The following is a 25,198-nucleotide window of genomic DNA, read 5'->3' on the forward strand; positions in this document are numbered from 1 at the left end:
AGCAATAGAAGGAGATTTTTAAATCATTGAACTGTGATGTCCTGTTGATTGCTATTCTAGGTAACTCATAGCTTTCTCAGACAGATAGTCTGAGTTATAGAGTATGTGACTGAACCACACTTAAATGGGAAGGTAAAAATATACCCCACGTGTTTTTTGAAAGTAGTGTAGTAGGTACTGGTTTATTGCTTCAGACAGAGTAATCTCTCTCTGAGTCATGGAATCTTCATTGTTAAGCCCTGCATTTCAGTTCCCTTACCTGTGTTCTTACCAGTTCAACAGCTGTTTCATTCTAAACCTGTGGGATCGGAGGTCATTTTTTTCTTCACATAGATGAATAAATTTATTGCTGTCCACTGGAAGCATGCTATGTTTCACAATTAATACTTCATGTTTAAATAAAGTAAGTTGTAGAAAGTGGATGTGGATAGAGTTTTAAATCTCTGGTTATTTGATTTGGTGTACAGAATTCATTTTGCATAAATATAAAATTCTTTGAAACTGATATGCACATTTGATGTGTATTAAACAACTAATAGGATTTAAGTTTCCATTTTTCCTTTTGAAAATAAAACATGACAGTACAGTGTTCTTGCAGTAGCAACACTTAATTAAAAATGCCTGTCCTTTTTTGTGATTGTCCAAACTTACTGTTTTACAGCAAGTCAGATTGACTTAAATGGAGTGACATAAATTTGTACCAATCTAAACGTTTAACACATTAAAATAATAACTATAAAGTAGCTAAGTTACCTCACTTCTATTAGGATTCTTTGTTTTCTGTTGTTAATCTCCCCTAAGTTATTAACATTAGCTAATTAGAGCATTAGTTTTGAATTTATTCATGAGCTGGCATAACCCTCCTACAAATACCTAACATTTGGATTCTAAAGGACAGTTCTAGTATTTCTTTCACCCTTGTAGATGTTACACATTCATAATCATATTAAAAAGCAGGAGTTTTGTGAGGTATTTTGAATTCCTATGTTTCTCCATGCCATTTATTCTTGTTTTTAAAATAAATTTAATGTCAGTTGTTTGAGATTAGCACAGGCATAAGACTAGGGCTGCTGTTGGTTGTTATAATACTTAACTTCTGTTGTCTCAGAGTTGAACCACATTTCCTGATACAGCTGAGATGAGAAAACCCAAGGCTTTATTGAAGCTTGCTGTTTCTTTGAATGTAGTCCTGAGGAAATGAGAATCCTTTATCCCTTTCCGCTGCATCTCTTAAACATTTGATAATGCTCATTAAGATCAGATGGTCTCACCCTGAGTCTGAGATAGCAAATGAATTACACGTTAATATCATTAAACATGGCAAGATGTATGTTCAAGTCCAAAATAGTATAGGTAGACTCTGAAATACATAAGTCATTCTGAAAATAATGCCTCCTATCAGTTTCCATGGAAATGACAAGAGATCCAAGCAGCACAGTAATACTATTTGAAAGAGGAAATTCTCAGCTACACTAGTCCCCACCATTAGCTGTGCATTTTTGTGAACAATGAACAAATTCCTGCATGCTGTCCCTGTGAAAGTCTGTATCAGCTGAGGTGACCCACTGTGACCATTGCTGAAACACAGTACCCACTGCCTCACTGTGCTCACACCCACTGTTTGGTCTACAGAAACCAGAATATCTGGTCTTCAGTGGCAGTGAATGTGATTGGGTTCTGTTTTTTCCACATGGAGGGATTCAGTGATATGCCTCTGCTTCATCTGCACTTCCATGTCAGACACCACTTTGTCAGACTGTCCCTCTGCTTCCATCCATCACACAGCAACAAAACGTAATGGAGTATTGGTGGGAAGGTTCATCCTCTACTGGCATACCAGCTCTGGTGTTGTTGGCCAACGTAAAATCATGAGAAACATTACTTTCAGTGCTGCTCTAGTACTTTCTTTTGGTTATTTCCATTTAATTGTTAACACTTTGCAGTGCTTATAGCCTGTAAATCTGTATCACCTCAGTTCTAGGGTTCTTAAATGCTGTAGTGCTTAGCATTCCCTAGCTGATGAATTCAGGACCAAAATTGAAGCTGGTACCATTTTCTCTGGCACTAGTTCTCAGACTGCTAATACATATTTCTATCCAAACAAGAGCCATGTTACACAACCTGAAATGTGACATCCATGTAAAGTTCTCTCCTTCTGGCTGGAGTTTCTAATCCCAATGTATAATTGCTTACTGCTAGTAGATCCCTTATTCCTCTGGCCATTCACTTTTTTTTTCTTGTCATTTTCACTTCCTTTTTACTTTTGAACAACAGAAGTCACCTGACTCTCCTAAGAGGCTCTCCAGTCTAATTGAAGTTCTGCGTCAATAGCTTTTCTGCCTATATAATTGGAAATCCTAGGCATTTATATTCTTAGAAGTTTGCACAGTTCCTCCACTGCAGCTAAGAACTCCCATTTTGTTGGCTTATCTTTGTTTTTCTCCAATTCTGTTTTCCTGTTCCAAAAGATGTCAGTAGGTCACAAGCCATGAGATAGTTCTACTGTATGTAATAAAACTTAAAAGACAAGGATCAAAAATGGACAGGAGGAGAGCCTGATGGGCTCTTCTTTGGTACTAGTCTTACTCAGTAGAAAATAAAACACTGGAAACAGTATTTCTTGAGTGTCTCATGCCAATCTTTGTTCATACACCTTCTCACTTTCCATGGTTGATTCTTCCTTTCAGATATGTCAGCGAAGCTGCAAGCAGATGTGAGCTCCTAACCCAACTTTGTAAGGAAGTGAGGTGTTAGGGAAGAAGAGAACAGCAAGGTTTGCTCTGAGCTGTCTTGTACCTCACTATGAAGTCCCAGCTTCTCTGTGTCACCAGTAATCAGCTCCAACATCTCAGCTTTGTTATCCACAGAATTACCTAATTACCATTGAATTCCATCCCTTCAATTTGATACCAGTGTCTGATTCCCTAGTGGTCTTCCAGTTACTTCAGTATACCTGATATACACAGGCTCTCCATAATCTGCTTCTGTTGCTGCCTCTACTTCCCAAGCCATCCTTCATACTCTTGACTGCAATTCCAGAGTTATCACTCTAACAATATTTTAGTCTTCTTTGTTTTCCTCTGTACCTATCTGACTTCATTGCTTTACTCATCCTGCAGTTTAATGAGAATCACTTCCAGCAGTTTGTCATTTTCAGACTCTCACATTCCAAACTCCTAAGACGATCTTGCTTTCAGATTCATCTCTCTCTTATATACTTATTTTCTGTGTATTATCCCAGTGCCAGAAAGCTCTTCCAGAGCAACTGCAACCATTTCAAAGGAAGAATGACTGATGAAGCAAGCTTCATTAGCTTTGTATTTGTTTGTGAAATATGGTGTGGTTTCTCACTGTGTCACAGTTAATTTGCATTATTAATAAAAACACTCCTGTAATTTTATTAATTTTCTTCCCAAGTTACCAGTTTGATGTGGGATAATGTAACTTTCATTCAATGAGGCTTTTTTATTCCCCCCCCCCCCCCAAAAGTCAGTGCTCTAGATGCTGCCATCTCAGTCTCCAGTGTCCACCAAAGTCAGATGGGATGAATATCTTTCTGGAAAGCAGAAATGAGGAAGGGAAATGAAACTAAACACTTACACTGGGAACATCACCTACTGCCTGAGGTTTTATGCAAATGGCTCACAGCATCACAACTCAATATAAATGCTGTTACTTAAAAATTTTATTTCAGCTACAATTAATGAATAACCACATAATGACTTATTTATGCTAATTGCTGGATAAACCAGTAGCATGTGTTTGTGTGATGAAAGTTCTCCATGCAGCGATGCTTCTTTAAAATGGTTTCTCCAAAAGCAATTTAAAGAGTTATAATTAGGGTTAAGAAACTAAAGCATAGTTCTTAGAGTTATCATTTCCAGCTTCTTTCAAAATGAGAGACTAATCTAGTATTTCCTAGGAAATATAAATTCCTGGATTAAAGCAAAGTTGGTGTTAGTATCTTTGCAATACAGTATCTGTTAATATTTGTTTCATTTCTGCCAGATAGAATATTTAGCTCTAGAAAGCCATCATCATTCTAGATGGCTTTCTGACTAAAAGCTTGTAGCCTCTTTTGACCTTATCATTTATGTCCAGAGTTATTACAGAATAAAGAGCAGAAACAACACATTTGAAACAAGATGTTCCCTTTTTTTTTTTTTGTATTTCCCTCCCATGTTTCTTTAGCTTATTGCTTTAATAATTCAGCTATCTCCTATACAGTTGAATAATTTGAGTCTACTCTGAAAGTAATGCCTCACATTTGATCATGTGGAACAGCTACATCAGAGGCTGATAGTGGTGTTACAGCAGAAGAGGTTGCACCTCCTCACCTATATTCTGTTATAATGTATTGACACTTGACAGTATAATGTTTGACACTTGACAGCAGAGGGTCATAGAAGCTGTGAAACAGTGGCTCACCTTTGCCAGCGCACATTTGTATGAGCACGCCACGTAGGCTCTTCACTGATGGCAAAAATGCAGAACTAATGGTGATGACTCTGTTGACAAATAGTATTTTGTAGCTGAGAATTCTCTTTATCAGATAGTCTTATTGTGCTCTTTGCATTTCCTGTATTTCATGGAAATAAATAGGAGGCATTACTTTTGGAGCAACCTACATACAAAAATATTGTGTAAATTTTATATCCTAAGCTTTGCATATGTTACATCTTGTTGCTGTACAAGAGCCAGACACTAGATCAGTCTGGTTCTGAGGCATTTTTTAGCACTGCTCCCATTTAATCACCTTGCCTGGGGAAAGTTGCAGACACAGCTTGAAACTCTAGGCTCTTTGCGGTTATTCTAGATTTTTTTTTTCTTTACTGTTAATGTGTAGTAAATTACAGGCTTCTGACATCTCCTGATAGTGTCATAGACAAGACAGAAATGTAATATATAATTCATAGTGTGTTAGCAACATGAAATACTTTAAGGTTATCTTTCACAGTGGAAAAATGTTTTGTGAGTGCCTGCGAGTAAGTTTAAAAGCCACTGCCCACAAAATTTCTTTTAAGGTTTTATGAATTCATCATATTTAAAGTGCATCCTTTTTTTTTTTTTTAAAAAACAACAACAACAACAAAAAAAAAACCCAAAACAAAAAAAAAACCAAAAAAACAAAAAACAAACCTAGAAATATATCCTGGTAACATCATGAAAACAGAAATAATGCTAGAAGGTTTATCTATTTCATGTTATCAGAAGCAGAACCTTCAGTGTCAATTAAAGGACAAAAACAAAAGGATTCCTTGGCTTAGTGGTGTCATCTGGAAAAAGGACATACAAACAAACCCTAGAAAATACTGACAGCAAACTCTTTTTGAGGAACATCACAATAGTTTCATAGCGGGGGTGATAGTGTCTGCTGCTTTTCTTTCTCTTCTGTTTTCAATTGTCTACTTAAAAAAAAAAAAAAAAAAAAAAAGCTTTTCTTCACAGGGAATGAATTGAGGAATTCCGGCTTCTGCTGATTCAAACTGAGTATCTTGCTTATCGCTTTTTATGGTATCTCAGATATTGGAGAGATCTGGACCTGTTCCCTGCTTAATATTTGGAAGCATTAAACACACCTTAAAAATGCATTTCAATAAACTCGTAGACCTGGGTGGGCAGTGGTGGACTGATGCAACAATGCTGCTACATTCCAGCCATTCATTTTTCTCTTTAGGATACAAACATTAGCTCATTTGTAGCAATGGAACACCTCAGTTTGTAATCTTTTATTCATAAAGGTGGCATCATTTAAAAGCATTTTCGGAAAAATGCAGAGCCATAACTGTGCCAAGTTATAGCAGGATTTAGGTATGAAGCAAAACTTGCATTTTTCCCCAAAACTAGAAGTTTAGTACTCACTTGTTAAAGATCAACAGCTGTTCTAAATAAAACTCTTCATAACCATGCAAAGAGCTAACTCCGTTCTCATATTGGAGTGTTCAGTGAAGTTTTGGTCCATGTGCTTTATGCCTAAGATTTCAAAAGTGAAATTTCATTGTTTAGCTGAATATTTTGGAAAATCTGAAGGTATAGACAATTCATTAATTACTCCGTGCTTTTGGCTATGATTGGAAGATTGCAACATCTTTAAAGGATATTTCAAAATAACTTGCTTCCTAAAACATACTATTGCAAGCTGCCAAGTCTGGGAAACACAATCTATTTAGACTAGATTAGGATGGTATATAAAAAGCAAAAATACTCTAAAAGTAGGAGAGACAAATGGAGTTCTTCACTCATAGAAGTAAGAGAGAAAGCAAGTGAACATCTCAGTGGGCTTTGCGTCCCCTTTTTCTTTCAAACTTGGGATTGATCTGCTCTCTGTGAGAACAAGTAAGCTCAATAGATTAGATTTTGTAGAATCACTAAGGGTAGAAGGGACCACTAAGGTGATCTAGTCCAACCACCAAGCCATCAACATCATACCCACTAAACCATGTCCCTGCGTACCATATCCTCACAGTTCTTGAGCACATCCAGGAATGGTTACTTCACATAATTCTGGGCAACCTGTTCCAATGCTTTACCACTTTTTTTTTTTTTTTTCGGAGAAGAATCATAGAATCACTCAGGTTGGAAAAGACCAAAAAGATCATCAAGTCCAACCAGAGCCTAACCATAGTACCCTAAGAACCCTCTGCTATATCATGTTTCTGAGCACCACATTCAAACGGCTCTTAAATACATATAGGGATGGTGACTCAACCACCACCCTGCTGAACCTATTCCAGTGTTTAACTACCCTTTTTGTAAAGAAGTGTTTCCTAACATCCAACCTAAACTTACCTTTGCACAACGTGAAGGCCATTTCCCCTCATCCTGTCACTTGTCACCAGTGAGAAGAGACTTGCCCCACTTCCACTGTAAGTACCTTCCAGATAATGGAAGAGAGCAATAAGGTCTCCCCTCAGCCTCCTTTTCCCCAGATTAAACAGCCCCAATTCCCTCAGCCTCTCCTCAAGGAGCTGATCTTGCAAGCCCTTCACAAGCCTCATTGCCCTTCTCTGGTCCTGCTCCAGTACCTCCATGTCCTTTTTGTACTGAGGTGCCCAAAACTGAACACAGTACTCAAGGTGAGGCCTCACCAATGCCTAGTACAGGGACAGGATGACTTCCCTAGTCCTATTCACTGCATCATTCCTGATAATCATGACAAGCCAGGATGCCGTAGGCTGCCTTGGCCACCTGGACACACTGCTGGCTCATATTCAGCCGACTGTCCATCTGCACATCAAGGTCCCTTTTCATCAGGCAACATTCCAGACACACCTCCCTAAGCCTGTAGGTTGCCTGGGGTTGTTGTCAGGCCCTGAATTTTGGTCACACTTGGCCCTATTGAAATTTATGCCATTAAACTTCACCCATCAATCAAGTCTATATCTTATAGTCTGTATATATAATATACATATAGATCCAGTCTATCCAGGCCCCTCTGTAGTGCCCTCGTTCCCTCAGGCAGATTAACACTCCCTTCCAACTTGGTATAATCTGTAAACTCACTGAGGATGCACTCAGTCCCCTCATCAAGATCACCAATGAAGATGTTAAACAGAAGCAGCTTGAGCACTGAGCCCTGGGGGATGCTGCTTGTGACTGGCTGTCAACTGGATGTAACTCCATTGACCACAACTCTTTGGTCTCAACCATCCAGCCAGTCCTTCACTTAGCAGAGCATACACACATTCAGACCATGGCAGCCAGCTTCTTCATGAGGATGTTATGGGAACAGCATCAAAGGCCTTACTGAAGTCCAGGTAGACCACATCAACAGCCTAACCCTCATCTACCAAGTAGATGTCATAGAATGAAATCAGGTTTGTCAGGCAGTATCTACCACTCATAAACAGATGCTGACTGGGCCTGATCCCTGGCTGACCTTTATTTTGTCCATGATTGTTCCTGAGATTATTCATTCCATAAATTAGGAAATATTTCCTAATATCCCAACTGAAACTCTCCTGGTAGAATTTAAAGACATCTCTTCTCATTCTATTACTTACTACCTGGGAAAGGAGACTGACCCCTACCTCCTTGCAACCTCCTTTCAGGTACTTGCAAGGAGCAATAAAGATCTCTAAGGTTTGTTGCTTGTCTCTGTAGAAAAGTCTCTTCATAGAAAAGTCTCTTCAAGAAAAATACTTTGATTCTTCTGCAGTTATTTTTCCCCTGTGACATGGTATCTCACTGCCTTGTAGTTTGCTTTTGAAGCAACATTTTAAGCCTCTTTGCTTCTTAACTGTTTATGGTTTGACAATGTCTATGTCAGAATTTATGGAAGAGTTATACATGCACTGCCTGCGGGTACATTTAACCTGAGAAGTAGATACAGTTTTGTGATTACTAGAGCAACTGCAGAACATCTTTCTAATCAGTATAAACAAAACCACAGGAAAATACCACCAGTTTCTGAAAGAAATTACATTACATGGAGTGAAAGTGCTGGTAAATTGGGTTCTCTCATATGTACAGTTGTAATTGTACAATTGTAAAGTTGACAGATAACCAGACACTGCATAGAAAAGATAAATAACAAATACTCACCAATGTTGAGGCTCACAGTAAGGATAGATGCTCACCAATGTTAAGGCTTGCTGCAAAACTCCACACAGGCACAGTTTGCAAAAGGAGTTCCTGTCTTAGTGGTGGTTAGCCCTTAAATGAGATCTAGGAGAGGTGGAGTTGAGCTCCGCCATTTATGAGAGCACAGCTGAATTACCTTCACCTGTGCTCCTGCAGCTGACCTGTCACTTGCCTCAGATGGTTAATCAGAGGTTCAGGCTGTGATCAACAGTTTCCCATACACTCATATCCTTATGAAGCATAATTATTTGCAAGAATTAGCTAACATTGATTTTAAAGCTGTAGCTTTGTTTACTAGTTTTTCACTAATATCATTTATAACTCAGGTTTTATGTTGCACTATAAAGCATTTCAGTAAAATAATAGAATGGAGATTAAGTGCTCTTAAAGACAGCATTAAATGTTGTAGCTGTGAAATGGAAAGTGAATGGGACGTTGCTCTTCCCTCTCTCATAGCAGACCATTGGAACATTTGTTCTCCCTGTCAGTAGCTTTCTTATTATAATACACATTCCCTGCTATTTTTTAATGCTTTGTATGTTGTACCAGTAAGAAGTCTGAGTCAAGGAGAAACACAATTTTTGCCTTTGCAAATTTAGCATTCATCTAATGCTAGCTTTCTTTGAACCTTCATGCAAATGTACTTCAGTTTTCTAATTCTTGTAAAAATAGTTGTGCCACAGTCTAAGAAAATGGAAACATGATTTCTTGTAATTGTCCTTTTAAGTAGCATCATGAAATAATTAGTATAGCATACTTTAATTGGTGGCATCCTGTTTGCTTTTTATGAAAGGCATGAATAAGAACGGAAGCAGAGAGAACTAGTTGGTTAGATCCTATGGCACATTGCTGTCATCTTTTAGGGCAAGGAAGAAGCAGCTCTGTTGTATATTTAATGGCAGATCCAGTGCGTAATAGGTGCGTAATAGGTCTTCTGTTTTGATTATTACTTTTTTTTTTTTTTTTTTTTTTTTCCCCAACTAAATATCCCTTTGGGATGGATTTTTGACAGGAAAATTACAGGATTAGTGCCCACTGTATGACTGATAATGGAAGCTGCTTTTTCTCAGTAAAGCATAAATGCATCTTAAATAGGCTAAAAAGGAAATAAAGAAAGATATATAGTTTTAAATATAAGTATCTATAGATATGTGGAAAGATTATAGCTTGGTTGTGGCAGTTGCCACTAAATCTGTGCTTAACGTTGGCTGTGTGCCAGTCATCTGCTTGTACAACTTTTTGTCCCTTTTTTGTAATTCTTTTAATGTTCTCCAGAAGAGTTACTTCATAAAATGACAATTTAAAATAAATAACAAAGGAACATTTCTGTCATTTAACTTCTCTAATACTGTCCAGCATAGAAATATCAAAAATATATGAGCCTTCCAGGGGTTTCCTGAGAACTTGACCTTGTATTAGCACTCTTTCCTGCTCATGAGTTCCAAGTCTCAATTTTCAAGCAAGTTTAGAGGTCAGTCTTTAAGCATTCTTTCTGTACAATTCTTTCAGTTAGTGTACGGTGACTTGCATGTTAGTATAGGAAGTGTGTATACAAGATATTAAAATAGTATTTCATTTATTTGTAGTCTGGGCCTGGCTGACAGGAACAATAGAAGGCTTGTACTGTGTTGTCTGCTGGATGGCTGTCTGTACAAATACAAACCTGAGATACGTACTGTCACATACACAGTCTTGGGCTTTTGAAGCTGTTAACTATCTTTAAGCATTTTGCTATATTTTGTTTTTTACTTTCTAATCCTTTTTTTTTTTCTGTATCCTTCCTTGTGAGGTACATAATTAGTAAGTAAAAGTATAATCAAAGTTTTGATGTGTGGAGAGGAAAGCAAGCATATTTTAGAGTAGTCAAGCCATACTACCATAGATTTTGGGATGGTGTGATTGGTTCCATGTAACAATTTGCATTGCTTATCTTGGGGCAAAATTAACATGAAATATACATTCATGTCAAGTTGTATATTTCACATTTTTTCCCATTTATATTTTACATATATAATGCACACACACACACAGAGGTGTCAGTGACACCTCCACTGGTGATTTTTACATGTTCAGCACGCAGGCTCTTGTTCATTGCTAGTGAAAATGCATAGTTGATGGTGGTGACTGTTGAAAATGTGTTTTGTATCTGAGAATTTCCTCTGTTATCTAGTCTTATTGTGTTCTTTCTATCTGTTGTAGTTTTGATGGAAATAAATAGGAGGCCTTACTTTCAGAGCAACCTATGTATATACAATACATTTAGTATTTATATTATATGTTATGTTATATTTTTGTTATATATTATATAGAAAATTGAACTTTCTCTGGAAATCTCTTTGTCTTTCCCTCTTTCAAAACTAATTTGAGTTTTTCTGACCTGCAGTGAACAGATCTCTTATGTCTTTCTGGTTCTTTAAGCTTTTCAAATGTACACTATTAATGCAAATGAAGAATTTTGGCATCTATAATTTTAATAATCAGGAATGACTTATCTAAGAGACTAATGTTGACCCTTGTGAAATGATATATGAAGAAAGAGAGAAATAAGGAGGAAAATAGCAATTTGAAAAAGAAGAAATAATGTAAACCCACACAAGTTTAGATAGCTGCCTATTCCTAATTTTAAGTTCCTGGGCATCCAGCTTGTTGTCATATTTTTTGTGCAACATTTATCTATCGAGAGTATCGTAATACTTCTGTGCTACTGTGAGCTCATAGTCTGCATTTGTTCAAATTTGAATGCCTTTCTAGAAGAGTACCTGGTGTCCCATTTTTCCTTTCCTTGGAATTGCACATTGAATAATGGGTAATCAAGACAGTTAAAATGTAAGATATAAGAATTATATATATATATATATGATATGATATAGGAAGTAGCTCTAGTTTTCCCTGACACAACTGTAAGAAGTACCTGGATGTTCTGTGTGTTTCTGCATCTGTGATACTTCTTAAGAAGTCACTTAGAAAACTGATAGTACAAGCAGAATAAAGCAACTGAAGGTGCTAGGCTTACTTCACAGACATTATATTAACTGACAGGCTTTACAGTTGATTGAATGAGATTGAGCACTACTTTGTGTTATAAATTAGAGTATCTTTGTGAGAGATAGCCTGATGACTTTAGAATATCTGTAGAATTAATTTTCATAATTATATGTATTCATATTCATATATGTATATATTTGCATTTATTTCAGTATTGGTGTATTCATGTATATGATTTAGGAACCTGGCAAGTTTAGTTCCCTAATATAGGTCACCTTTTGGAAAAGCATTTCTAGTTTATTTGCTTAGGGGAGATAACCTTGCACACAGTTTTTTTCTACTTCAAAAAGTTGTTATTAGCTGTTCTTACTAAATCCTAAACTGTTGGGTATTTGTTATGCAGTTATATTGCAAAACACTTGTGACTGCCTGGCAAAGATCTAAAAGGTGATCTGCACGTTTTTATGTTGTAGGCTCCCGTCTTCGTCAAGAAGATTTCCCACCTCGCATTGTTGAACACCCATCTGATTTAATTGTTTCAAAAGGAGAACCAGCAACTTTAAACTGTAAAGCTGAAGGAAGGCCAACACCAACCATTGAGTGGTATAAAGGCGGAGAAAGGGTGGAAACTGACAAGGATGATCCTCGTTCTCATCGGATGCTGCTGCCCAGCGGATCTTTATTTTTCTTACGCATTGTGCATGGGCGCAAGAGTAGGCCAGATGAAGGAGTCTATGTCTGCGTGGCAAGGAATTACCTTGGGGAAGCTGTAAGTCACAATGCATCGCTGGAGGTGGCAAGTAAGTACAGTTCTTTTTTTCATTTTTCAGTAACAGCCCCTTATAATATTATTTGAGGATTTGGAAAAGAAAAAAAAAAAAAAAAAAAAAAAAAGTAGATGCGGTCTACCTCTGAGTCAGTGACTAAATGGTACAGTTATTCTTTTTTTTTTTTTTTTTTTTTTTTTTAGTAATTATTATTATATGCCTGTTAATGTGGTTATATCACTATAAATTTTGATATTTCTTTGTCCTCAAATATACGTGCTTCCATGGAATTGTGATTATTTGACGTTTATTGGGTTTTGTGTAATTAGTTTCATCTTATATATGTGTATTTTTTTCCTCCCTAAATATGCATGAAAAGCACATTATTTGTTAGGAGGTAAGATAACTGGGATTTTATTCAATAAGGTACATTTGGAATTGTTCTTTTACAAATAATTGCTAGGAAAAAAAAAAAGGAAAAAAAATGTTTTTAGAAACACAAAATAACCTTTTTTGCTCTAAAAGAAGTGGTCTACAAATTATCTCTTCTAAGTATTTGGCCAAAGGAAGGAACAGTCAAGTGTGTTCATATCACTTTGTAATGCTTATCTCTTCCTGTATACTCTTTAATCTCTGCTCATTTTAGAGGAAGAGAATTGTACATGAAAGAGTTTTGAGCAGGCCTTGTGGAGGGCCATGCGTAGGTCAAAAAATGTCAGTTTTGTGGTATTTAAGTATGAAAGAAAGCTTTCCAATCCGAAAGTTAGTTATTTCTCTTCAGTTGCTTTTGTAAGTTTCCTCTGTAATCTATTGTAATTCTTCTGGTGCTGAGTTGAAGAGACAGTTCCGAACTGGATGAATCTCTCTTTGAAAATACTGACCTCTCCACTGACTAAATGTCTTACATTAGGAACCTGGACAGAGCTGTCCTTCACCTTCTAGGCAAGTTAAGTTGATGCTGGTAATGGTTCATGACTTTAGAAAAAAAAGATTTCTAAGAATTGCTAGATTTTCATAGCCCCTACTGAAGGCAGAGTAAATGATTGTTAAGTGCATTTATTTCAGCCCTTTACCTATCCTTGTCTACGTTTGCAGAGTACTTTCATAGTGCTTGTATCAAAAGGATCTCAAGCATTGCATGTAGAACATTAAATGTATATGATTAAGATCTATGACCATGTTGTTTCCTTGTTACCACTTCTAGTGATAAAAGTAATTGGTGCTTGGCTAATTGGAAGTATGTTTATCCAGCAAATGTATAACCTATTTAAACACACTGTTGATCAGTTACTCACAAATGCTATATGCAGTGTCTTGTAGGTGTAGTTTTCTTTAGTGGGCATCCATGTTTAAGTGATTCTGATTTTATCTGAATGCTGTTACTTTGTAGCACTGCTTGTAGAATCTTAAAGAAGTGTTCTGTCCATGCAGTAAGTTCTTGGATTTGTTGTGTCTCTTAAAATGATGTTTGAAATGATTGTACTGCTTCTGCATCTTCTGTGAGATACACTTAATAGCTGATACACTATTGCATATATAAACTCAAATGTTTCATAGTTGCTAGATGAGTTTGTAAATTCTGACTATGGTTACAGTTGCAGTCTTTTTTACAAGGTCTTAAAGTGAAGTACAGTTATGAGAAGAAGGTTTAAGAGTGCATCTGTTTTGAGCATAACAGCATTTACAGTTCTGTGCATGTAATTGTATACACATACATTTGCAACTTTGAAATACTTAGATTATAATTTAATTTCTGTATGTTTGCAGTTGAAAATTGCATTTCCATTTACAAGGTACAGAAAGTCATTTGGATTACTTGTATAGTTACTTCTGGTGCTTGAAGTTTAACCAAAAAAACTTTTGTGAAACATAGGAAATAGAAGCTTTGTATGTGCTGTAACTGCTTGCTGCCACTGGAATAAGCAACTCCTGTCCACACCACCTAACATTTCATAATGTGGTAGGGAATTTAGCACACCACTTGTTTCCATCACTTCTTAGAATAACAAGTTCAATTAGATGATGTTCATTCACTGTTCCCTGAATGTGTGTATTTAACTTAAGATTTAGGATAATGCTGCAATTTTTCATACACATTATCTCTTCATTAAGCTTATTTTAGAGGCAGTTTCAATGCTCATGTTTGAGAGGAGTAATTAATTCTCTCTGTGGACTGTGTCGTAAGCTGAAGATATCCTGTAAGTACACTGAGCATACATTCTGCAGGGAAAAGGAAGGAAATATAGAGGGAATCATAGAATCACAAGGTTGGAAAGGACCTACAAGATCATCTAATCCAACCATCCTCCCATTACCATAGCTATATAAAGCCACTAAATCATATCTCATAGCTCCTCATCCAGACTCCTCTTGAACACTGCCAGGGATGGCAACTCCACCATATCCCTGGGAAGGCCATTCCAGTGCCGTACCACTCTCTGAGAGAAAAAGGTCTTTCTTATGTCTAGTCTAAACCTTTTCTGGTACAACTTGCAGCCATTTCCTCGGGTCCTGTTTGTTGCCTAGGAGAAGAGGTGAAGCCCCTCTCATCACAACCTCCCTTCAGAAGTTGTAGAGTGCAGTGAGGTCTCCCTTGAGCCTCCTCTTCTCCAGGCTAAACAATCCCAGCTCCCTGAGCTGCTCCTCATAAAACTTGTGCTCAAGACCCCTCACCAGTTTTGTTACCTTTCTCTGGATGCATTCCAGTCCCTCAATGTCTTTCTTGTGGTGAGGAGACTAAAACTGAACACAATACCTGAGATGCGGCCTCACCAGTGCTGAGTACAGGGGAATGATTACCGCTCTGTTACAACTGGCCACACTATTTCTTATACAGGCCAGGATGCCATTGGCCCTCTTGGCCACCTGGGCACACTGTTGGCTCATGTTCAGCTGAGCATTAACCAACACCCCCAGGTCCTTTTCCTCTTCACAGTCATCCAGCCACTCAGCCCCAAGCCTATAGTGCTGCATGGAGTTATTGTGGACAAATCCCAGGACCCGGCACTTGCCCTTGTTGACCCTAATCCCATTCACCTCAGCCCAGCGATCCCTCTGAAGGGCCTCTTTATCCTCAGGTAGATCAACATCACCTCCCAACTTGGTGTCATCTGCAAACTTATTGAGGGTACATTCAATCCCCTCATCTAGGTCATCGATAAAGATATTAAATAAGATGGGCTTTAGTACCGACCCCTGAGGGACACCACTTGTAATGGGTTGCCAGCTGGACTTAACTCCATTAACCACTACCCGCTGGGCACAGCCCTCTAGCCAGTTTCTTACCCAAAGGAGAGCATACCTGTCAAGGCCACAGGCAGCTGGTTTCCCCAGGAGAATACTGTGAGAGACTGTGTCAAAGGCTTTGCTGAAGTCTATGTAGACTACATCAACAGCCTTTCCCTCGTCTACCAGTCTGGTCATGCAGTCATAGAAAGAGATGAGGTTGGTCAAGCACGACCTGCCCTTCATGAACCCATGCTGGCTGGGCCTGATCCCCTGGATGCCACATACATGCCATGTGATCTTACCCAAGATGATTTGTTCGATAACTTTCTCAGGCACTGAGGTCAGGCTGACGGGCCTGTAGTTCCCTGGATGCTCCTTACAACCCCTCTTGTAGATGGGAGTCACACTGGCAAGCCTTCAGTCATCTGGGACTTCTCCAAGTTAACCAAGAGCACTGGTAGATGGTGGAGAGTGGTTTAGCAATCACCCCCGCCAGCTACCTCAGCACCCGATGGTGGAGCCCATCCAGTCCGTGGACTTGTACAGTCCAAGTGGAGGAGGAGCTCTTTAACTTTCTCCACCTGAATAATTGGGCGTGTATTTTGTGTTCCATCCCAGACTTTCAGATCAGGGCATAAAGTGCCCTGAGGATAACTGGTCTGCCCATTAAAGGCACATGTAGAGAAGGCGTTGAGGACTTCAGCATTCTCCTTATCCTCAGTGGTCACATTCCCCGCTGAATCAAGTAAGGGTGGGCATTTTCCTTGGTTGTCCTCTTACCATTGATATATTTGTAAAAAGATTTTTTATTCTCTTCTACTGTAGTGACCAATCTAAATTCAGGTTGGGCTTTCGTCTTCCTAACTTCCTCCCTGCATATCTTAGCAGCTTAAACTCATACTAAAAATTCAAACAATATAAAGTATTGCAAACATTTTTATCTACTTAAGTATACGTGTATTTTAAGAACATTAAAACAAGTCAGCAACAGCAACAACTAAAAAGCTTTAGATGTGATAGCTACAATGGAGAAGAGATTGAAATCCCCAGTAAATCATGGTAAAGTGAAGAATGTTTTTCCTCTGCTTTGTCCTTTTTCATTTGTTTCCTTTCCACTGGTGATTTGACTGATGTGTGTGTGTCATTTAATCCAAAGCTTGCAGCTTTTTCTTCCACTGATGTGTATCTCAGTCATGATAGTGCAGCCATTAATGAATAATTTTGAACAGGACCTAGTAACATTTATAATATCAGCAAACTGAATAAGAAAAAGGCATACTTAATTCAATCTGTGCCTCCTGTGGCCCTTGTAAAATGCTTGAAGATCATGCGTCTATACACATGGCATTGTGGATTTGTTATATCCTCTCAATAATATTTGGTACTTTGTTGTTGTTCATTATTATCATTTTTGCAGCTTCATTGTGGATGCTTCTGTGAAGCAATCTTTGTACCACAAACTTCTGAAAATGCCTTCAAACCAACATGATCCTCTGGCTGATACAGTACTATCTTTCTTAAACCTATCCAACCAGTACTTGAACCCTCAAGATTACGTTGTTTTTCTTCACAGTACAAGGATTATAACTTATATAAGTTTCCCTAACCAAATAGGTAGCCACATGATATTTCAAGAATTAAAATCTCATACACTTTGTAAACTAGTAAAGCTATTTTAAGTTAAACAGCATGTGAAAAAATAGCTTTTGAAATTGATGTTAAATTACATTTTCTGTGTAATTCCAGATCTTTAAGTTCCTCCTAAGTGGAAAGAATCTAAATTTGAGTAAACAGGAACTCAGCAAGAAGTTGAATTACAGGTCAAGAGATGTAACTTCTATTTAGTTTGGGGATTTTTCTTTTTATAGTTTACTGTTTTCACCTTCATTTGGAATGCTACCCCTAGAAAATTTCTGACATTGAAACTGAGCTTGCATTATATACTCAGTTTCAGTGTGGTAGCCCAAAGAGAGAGCACAGTGGGATAATCAGATAAAAGCCTGTAGTCATCCTTTACAGATTTACTCTGCTGAGTCCATTTGCCTCTCTCTTCTTGACTTCCTGAACTCAGCCTTTTGATCTCTGGAGACTTACTTAAATTAGCTGTGTGTTTTGTTTTTGAGGAATGTTAACTGGTTTCGGCTTACTACCTACCAGCGACACATTCTCTGGTGCTGAAAGGTCCTAAAGAATTTGATAAAGGGCATGTTTCTGTCAAAATGAAACTGAGTAATTCCCTCTGTAAATGTCAACTTTACAGGTGAGAATACAAAATGGAACTATTCTTGTTTCTCAGTGCTTGAGATTGCTTTGGCTACCATGTAAACAATTGGGAAACAAGTGTTGTTTTTCATAGGTAAGCAAAAGTAGTTTTGAAAAAATAGAAAGTTTAGCATCAGCAAATAGGATGGTGTCTGCATCTGCTTCTTGCACTTGGATCTATCAAGACTGTCTGATGGATGGATGCATCTGATCAAGATCAAATTCAGTTAGTGACGTTATAGCTTGTTGCAATATTTAAATTTTCTTTTCATACTTTTATCCAGATATCTCTCTTGTAGGAAAATGGCATCTCTGGATTTTATGGCTATCTTTTATGTAGCATTATATAGAAACTTAGGCGTATCAAATGTGGTAGCAGCAGCTGCAGGGCTATTTTCGTCATTATTCCTCCACTGTCAAGTTTTTGAGGAAAAATCAAGTGTGAAGTTGGCTTTGTTTGCTAGTCAGTGGATTCTGAGGTAAACTTTCAGGGGTAAGTTCTATTGTAACACTTCCATTTTCCATTGATATATGGATTTGCTTCTCATAAATAGTGCATTTGCAAAAGTGTTTGTAAAATAAGTATGCATGTATTTTACCATTAACCTCAAAAGCAGCGTATTTTATAGTAAGCAAGCTATAGCATATAGAAGAATTTTGATGTTTCTTTTCCATTTACTCTGGATAATACTTCAAATACTTTTCAACATTAGATCCCAGGAGAGTCCCATTTTGCATGTGTACTATTCTGCAACATTTAAAAAAAAAAAACAACAAAACAAAGAACAAAAAACAAACCCTTCCATAGCACAGAGTTGATTAAAAAAGTGATTGAACTATCAGAGATAATAGTGTCTCTGTGTGTGCTCTCCTCATAAGAAACATTTGATTTCCTCCTCATCAGGATGAGTTAGAACATTCTTTCATCCATTTTTGATCCCCACGCTGTTCCTTTATCCTGACCTGGATTGCCAGAAGGAGAGCCTGGGGATGCAGCCAGACCCACTGGATCAGAACTGGAAGTTCCTACTGCAGACAGCTCGCTTTCAGTGTCTACTGTCTCAGTAGACTGTGGTTTGTGCTTGCAGCCAGTTCTGCAGGGAGCTACCCTTTGCCCTGCCAGCTGGCAAGTGAAATCCCACAGAACTGCTGAGGGGTTCCAGGGGGAGAGGCTCAAACATCACCATGGTGCCCATGTGTCATAATGGTGACATCACTGTGCAGTGCCTGTGGCCCATCTGGTGCAGCAGCCAGAGCAGGCGTTGCTGACCTGCCCTTGTTGCTGGTCCTGCACAAAGCCACAGGTATTTTCACTTGAGTCAAGGAGCAAATCAAATTGTATTTGAAGGGGAACATTCCTCATCCAGACCTTGCTTTCCCTTCCCTGTGTGGTCCTTGAATCGCTCCCTTCTGGACTCCTTGGTGTCCCTTGGGTTCTCCAGATGGGAGTGGAAATCAGCACCATTAACAGAAGAAAATAGCATTGCCATTGTGTCACTATTTCTTGCAAATGCTCTTTTATTTCAATTGCACAGCTTCTGTAAGGGAGTAGCAGTGCTCTGCCATGTCAGCGGTCTCCCAGAAGCTGCTCTGTAGGTCCAACTAGAAAAAGACATGAAGTGCAAACAGGAGCTGTGCAACCCCTCTGTTTTTCTGTTTGGTTCCTGTGTTTTTATTTGATATTTTAGAAATTTAGAAAGCAGTCCCACAAAATCAGTGATGTTCTCGAAGCCATCTAAATTGTAGTCCTCTCTACAGGATCAAGTGCTTTGTGTGTAAACCAAAGATTTGACCTGGAGATTGTGTCTGGCTTCAGGACAGAGTAAAATAAGGGATGTGCCTTACAGGAAGAGAAATTGAATATTCGCACTTTGCTGATTAACTTATGCATTAAGGAATGAAGGAGGTACAGATTTTTTTTTTAAAAAAACACAAAAATCTGTAGAAAACAAAGAAGAAAAAACACAACCCAAAGCTTGGCTGAAGATACCGTTACTTAAGTATGTATCCAAACTGGCATACTTCTTTTGTATGAAAGAATTTCTGAAATTATGTGCTAGTCTATAATTTAAGGAAAATAGCACATGTGTTATGTAAAAGACATTGGGAATATCTAAGTAACATTTAAAGATCTGGAGGTTATATAGTGTGCATGCATAAGGTTAGTGTTTTACAGTTTTGGTTGTTTTGTGCAGATGACTGGAAGCCCATATTGTTAGCCTTGTAGCTGTGGATTACAACAGCAATAAGAAGCATCGAGTAAGGGAGGCATCCTTATTATATGAAGAATGAATTAGAGATCTTGGCACTACAGTCTGTTTCAATCTCAGCTGCAAACTTCTCTAAGTATTAGTTGGCATACTCCTTGATAGGTCTTAAAATCATATGCTTTGTGACTGTAAAAGACAGACCCTGAAGCAGAGTTCAGAGGGAGATCTATGGTGGAGTTTAGCAAATGGATTGGGATCATTTAACATTGTTTTGGATTTGTTGGTGTTGTTTGTTTGTTTGTTTGTTTACAGTTAGTGGGCTTTTTCTGTTCTAAGGTAATTTTTAAATGCACTTTTCAACAAATAAACTAGTATCTTCTCCAGCTTCTGCTTTAAACTGAACTTCTTATTCTCTCTGGCACGCTGAGGTAACTAAATGAAGCAAATATGTTAATTCTTATAATTAGTGTTTACATTTCCTAGATGATAGTGTAGACAAAGCGTGAAGTTAAACAGAATGTTGTCTCATAATACTTGTGCATTGGTGTTTGGTTGCCTTTTTATCTCAGTCCTGCACTGTAAAACACATTTTTCTGAAGTACTGAAACACCTACTCCTGAGCTAAATTGGGGTATGAATGTATGTTATGTTGGTACTTTTTAGTGTGTGAACATAGAACTTTTGCCAAGTACTTCATATGGATGAGATTTCATTATTATTTTGAACTATCATCCACCAGAAAAGAAAGATAACAGCTGTATTTAAAACTGTGAAGAATTTTTTTATTTTTTTTAATTTTTTTAATATTTTTTATTTTTTTACTGTCAGCACAGTCAAACCTTTCTTAAAAATCATGCTGCTGACAGAGATGGATTTGCACTGTTGTGTCTACAAACTGTTTTGATGAGAACTGTCTGACTTGGATCCTGTATGTAAACTGATTTCAGCTGATTGCTTTGAATTTGAAAGAAATTTAATTTGAAAACTGCCCTGTTCTACTCCCTGTGGTAGTGGAGGCTTCTCTACGTCATCTGTTAAGCAGTGCATAGTCAGCATATGGCCGTTCCTCTTCTATTTAAACTGTTTTCTCCTGAGAAGGAGAAATTCCCTTCAGACCAGACAGACATCTGCTGACTTGCTCTTGCAAGCAAAGCCACTGAAAAGATATCCTTCTTGTGATTAAAAGGAATATGTCTGGAGGCGCTTACTTTTTGTTTGATTAATCAAAGATTAAACACATGTGGACTTTCTAAACCAAGCGTCTTTGACCTTCTGTGCTACCAAAATTGATTGGAGAAGAGCTGTACATTAGGTGGGTCTTGACTGATATTTAATATCTTACCTATTTGTGCTATGATTGGAGTCTAAAAGTTCATAACAAAGTGAAAAAATGCTATAAAAATAGCTTTTATGATATTACAACTTAAAACTTTAAAATGCTTTCGATTAATATTCCTATGCTTTTCAAAAAAATAAAGTCTTAGAGATATACAAATGTACTATTTTACATACAGTTACCATTTTGGTTTTTCTACCAATTTCCAGATATAAAGGCAGTCTTGGTTATTTCTGTTTCTGAGTCCCTATTAGTAAAAGGCTTGCTATTGTAAACTTCCTTAAGTCTGGTATTCAGCTCAGTATCTTAACCTTACATAAAACTTCTGTAAAGTTAGAGTGTATAGAAAAGGCCTACAGTTTTTCTCTGATGTAAATACACGTTGCTTTTTTCCCCCACATTTATGTGTGCAGAATATGTGGACTAAAGATGCCAGAGCAATAAGATGGTAGTAATTAAGCAGATTCCTTGAATAACATGCTGCTCTTAGTTTTCACTAGATACGCGTGAGTCTTTCTCATAGACTTCTTTATCTCAAGATAATTTGCTTGGCTCCAGTTTTTTATTAGTGGAATTAGTTCTTTGGTGTAGTTTGTAGTCAAGTTTTAAAACAGGAAAGGCTCCACTGATAAGATGACTTTTCTAAGATACTTTATAGAACTGTCTTGTCTTCTAGACTGCTCTTTCTAACTATCATGTTTTTGACTAATTAATCAGTTTTTCTTCAGTGTATTTGAAAACTTATCTATGTAACAGTTCTGAAATAAACTGAAATACAATGGAAAGGACCATCCTTTGATAAATACACAGCACAGTACTTTTGTCAAGATACTTCATATGATGGCAACATTTCCTAATATAGATGCAGTATAAGAATGTTAACAATAATCAAATAGATAAATACTTGTGGAATTTGCATGTAAAATACAAATTTTATAAATAAATAAATAATAAAATAAAATAAATAATAAAATAAAATTTAAAAAGGTGTACCCTTATTCATTAATGGCTGAACCAATTCAGTGATGTTAACAAAGGATCAAGGGTAGACCTTGCAAACCGCTTATTTTTAAAATGCTGAAAACTGTTATTTTATTTTATTTTATTTTATTTTACCCGGAAGAGTTACAGTTTTCTCTAAGAATGAAGAAAACAACCATCTGTCTAATTTTAATTAATGTCCCTATATAGAAAATAAATAAATAAATATGCTTTGTTTCAGCAGTTTTGCTATTGCTTTGTGATGTTTTGTTTTTCAGAGTATCCTGAGAAGTGCATGCTTCCATAACTACATTTATTTATTTCAAGTAAAGTTTTTAAAGCTTGTACTTGGGTAGGAAGGAGGTTTTTACTATTCCTGTTCTGTAGACAGAAAAACTGATTCAGGGAGAAAACGAAGTATTGGTCTCCGAGAGTCACAAAGACATCTGTCAACTGTAGAAGGATGTGGGAACTCACTGTTATATTTGTTGCTCACAAGAACCCTCTCTTCATCAGTAGGCTTTAAGGACTATTTGAGATGTTTCATAGCTATTTATAGTACTAATTGCAAATAACTTCAAAAGTCCTTTTGAAGCATTCCACAATTATCCTCTTTGGATGGTGCTTGGGATATAAATTTAGTTCTGTAGCATGTAATTTTCAGTTTCCCTTCCATGGACTTATTTCTGTAGACCCTGAATTGTCAATTCCGTATGGTTATAGGCTGCCCCCCCCTTTTTTTTCCTCCCAGCTGCCCATGGATCAGATGAATATACCAAGATGACTGTTTTAACCCTCCATTATCCAGAGAGGGAAAGCTGTAAAACGGAGATGTGAATAGTATGTAGCTGCCATACTCTAGATAACCTGATAACAGAGATGCTTGCTTTTCTAACTCCAGTTTAATGTGTCCCTGTTGCATGAAGGCTATTCCTGCAGAAACTGGTTGGTGTTGTTTTTAATTTCATACATGCACAAGGAAAACCTGCAAGGGTCAAATATTACCCTTCAGTTTTACTATATATTGCAGGGAATTAGGGTGCTTTGTGCCCACATCAGGAACATCCAGTGTAACTCTGCTACAGGATTATAATCTTCATTAGGAGATACTGTAGGCCCCATACAGGAATAATGCTAGCTTCACTCTGTTTTGGAATACTATCTCACTGTTGGTATGCCATAATTATCTGGAATTTTGGGTAAAGCTATCTCTTAAAAGGCTATTGTGAAAAGATTGTTGGATCTGGAGTTTAGTATGGTTGTGGGAGTCACTGCAGCAGGAAGCTACCCTTCCCCTCGTTTAGCCCTGGAATGACCCAGCCTGCTTACAGCTTGGCTCTGCCTAGTTTTGTTTTAGCTGCTTTTTGATTAGGGAACTGGACAAGGTGGGACTCACTCAGTTTTCTTTCCTGCTGTACTGTGAGCTAAGCAAATTGTTTAGCATAGTAGGGGTTGAGCAGACTTGCTCCAGGCCATTGTGAGAGCCAAATGCATTGTCTTGTGGGACTGGATTCAGCCTTCAGGTTGTTAATTAGTTTTTCCTCTTCTGTAGGGAAAATCACAACTCATGCATATTCCCGCTGTATGTTATGGAATAGATGCAGCGCTTCAAAGTTAAGAGGATTGGAAATGGGAGTAATTAGCAGCCACGGTCCCTGGGTTTACTTTCTCAGTATGCTGTCATCATTTAAATATTTTGTTACTGGGAAGAAGAAAGTAAGTTTTAATCTCTTCCTGACTTCAGTTATTGTGGGGGGGGGGAGGAAGGGGAATGGCAGGGAGGGAAGCAAAACCACCTGACCACAGTTATAACATTGAAGGTAGTCCAAGCAGTTTTGTACCTATACAGAATGTACTGCTAATTCTGCTTCACATTAACTTTCACATAGCTCAGTGAATGGAAAGCAGCACTGATTTTTCATTCATGAAATTTATTCCTCCATTAAGATAACAGTAAAAAATACTAGAGAAGGAGAATGTAGATACACAGTTTGTTTTTTGGACTGTTTTTATGTCGTAAGTAACATTTGCATTTTGAAGAAATGTTTGTTCTTGTCTTTGTTTTGTTGTTGTTTGTTTTGTGTGGTTTTTTTTTTTTTACCATTTAGTACACAAATCAGTTAATCCAAGAGAAGGAGGAGCAGAAGAACTACAGATGAAACTTTAGAAGCACTTGTCAAAAAACAGTAGTAGTTATTAATATGCTTTTATCCCATAGGAAATTGAGACTCCTTCAAGACATGGTTTAGTGGGAGCTATTGATAATAGGTGAACCGTTGGACTGGATGATCTTTTAGGTCTTTTCCAACCTTGATGATTCTATGATTCTATGAAATATTGTTGTACTGGAAGTGAGCTGATGATATGCAGGATGGGGCATTAATGGAATTAATACTGATGGCATCTTGTAAATTCATAGACTACCACATGAGCAGACAACAATCAAAAGTAACTTGTTACATAGTACAGTTGTGCTTTGCAGGTTTCACACAGAAGCTCTTGTATTTTGATGCTTGCACAGTACAGAAAAAAATAAATCCTTATTCCTCAGCCACCTCTACCTGTGGGCACTCAACTACATCTAATCTGTTAGTTGCACCTTTGTAGGAAAATGAAGCTTTCCTTGCCCAGTTGCAGGTCCTCAGTGCTCCATGCTTCCTCCCTTCACTCCTCTTATGCCCTGTTTTTACGTGTTATTTTCTCAGCCTCTTTTAAAGCTTAGCTGTCTTCTTCTGGCCTGATGATCTTATTTCTTGTATCCGTGGATTTAGTCCTTAATGAACGATCCTTTGTCTTAATTCTTACCTTGGGTTTTTGATGGTTTTCAGATTGTCCAAAATGGACTT

The 25,198-nt window shown here is 37.5% G+C and overlaps 1 protein-coding gene and 1 long non-coding RNA gene across 10 annotated transcripts in view; one reads left to right on the top strand and one right to left on the bottom strand.

Annotated features, from left to right (window-relative positions):
* ROBO1 (roundabout guidance receptor 1) overlaps window positions 1-25,198 on the top strand; it is a 688,445-nt gene that overhangs the window by 416,306 nt on the left and 246,941 nt on the right. For all 7 annotated transcript variants that reach the window (XM_015880144.2, XM_015880189.2, XM_015880164.2 and 4 more), the window contains one exon: window positions 12,042-12,368. In XM_015880144.2, coding sequence (XP_015735630.1) covers window positions 12,042-12,368 — 327 coding nt within the window. The remainder of the gene's footprint in view (window positions 1-12,041; window positions 12,369-25,198) is intronic.
* On the bottom strand, window positions 2,785-18,951 carry LOC107322296. Of its 3 annotated transcripts, none has more exons than XR_004309312.1 (4): window positions 18,789-18,951; window positions 5,863-5,973; window positions 4,429-4,579; window positions 2,785-3,265 (listed from the first exon to the last, which is right to left on the bottom strand). It is a non-coding gene; the product is annotated as an uncharacterized LOC107322296 (long non-coding RNA). The 3 variants fall into 3 exon arrangements; XR_001558885.1 differs by lacking the exon at window positions 18,789-18,951 and adding an exon at window positions 8,545-8,617; XR_001558884.2 differs by lacking the exon at window positions 5,863-5,973.

Source organism: Coturnix japonica, chromosome 1, assembly GCF_001577835.2.
Source record: "Coturnix japonica isolate 7356 chromosome 1, Coturnix japonica 2.1, whole genome shotgun sequence".
NCBI classification, from domain to species: Eukaryota; Metazoa; Chordata; class Aves; order Galliformes; family Phasianidae; genus Coturnix; species Coturnix japonica.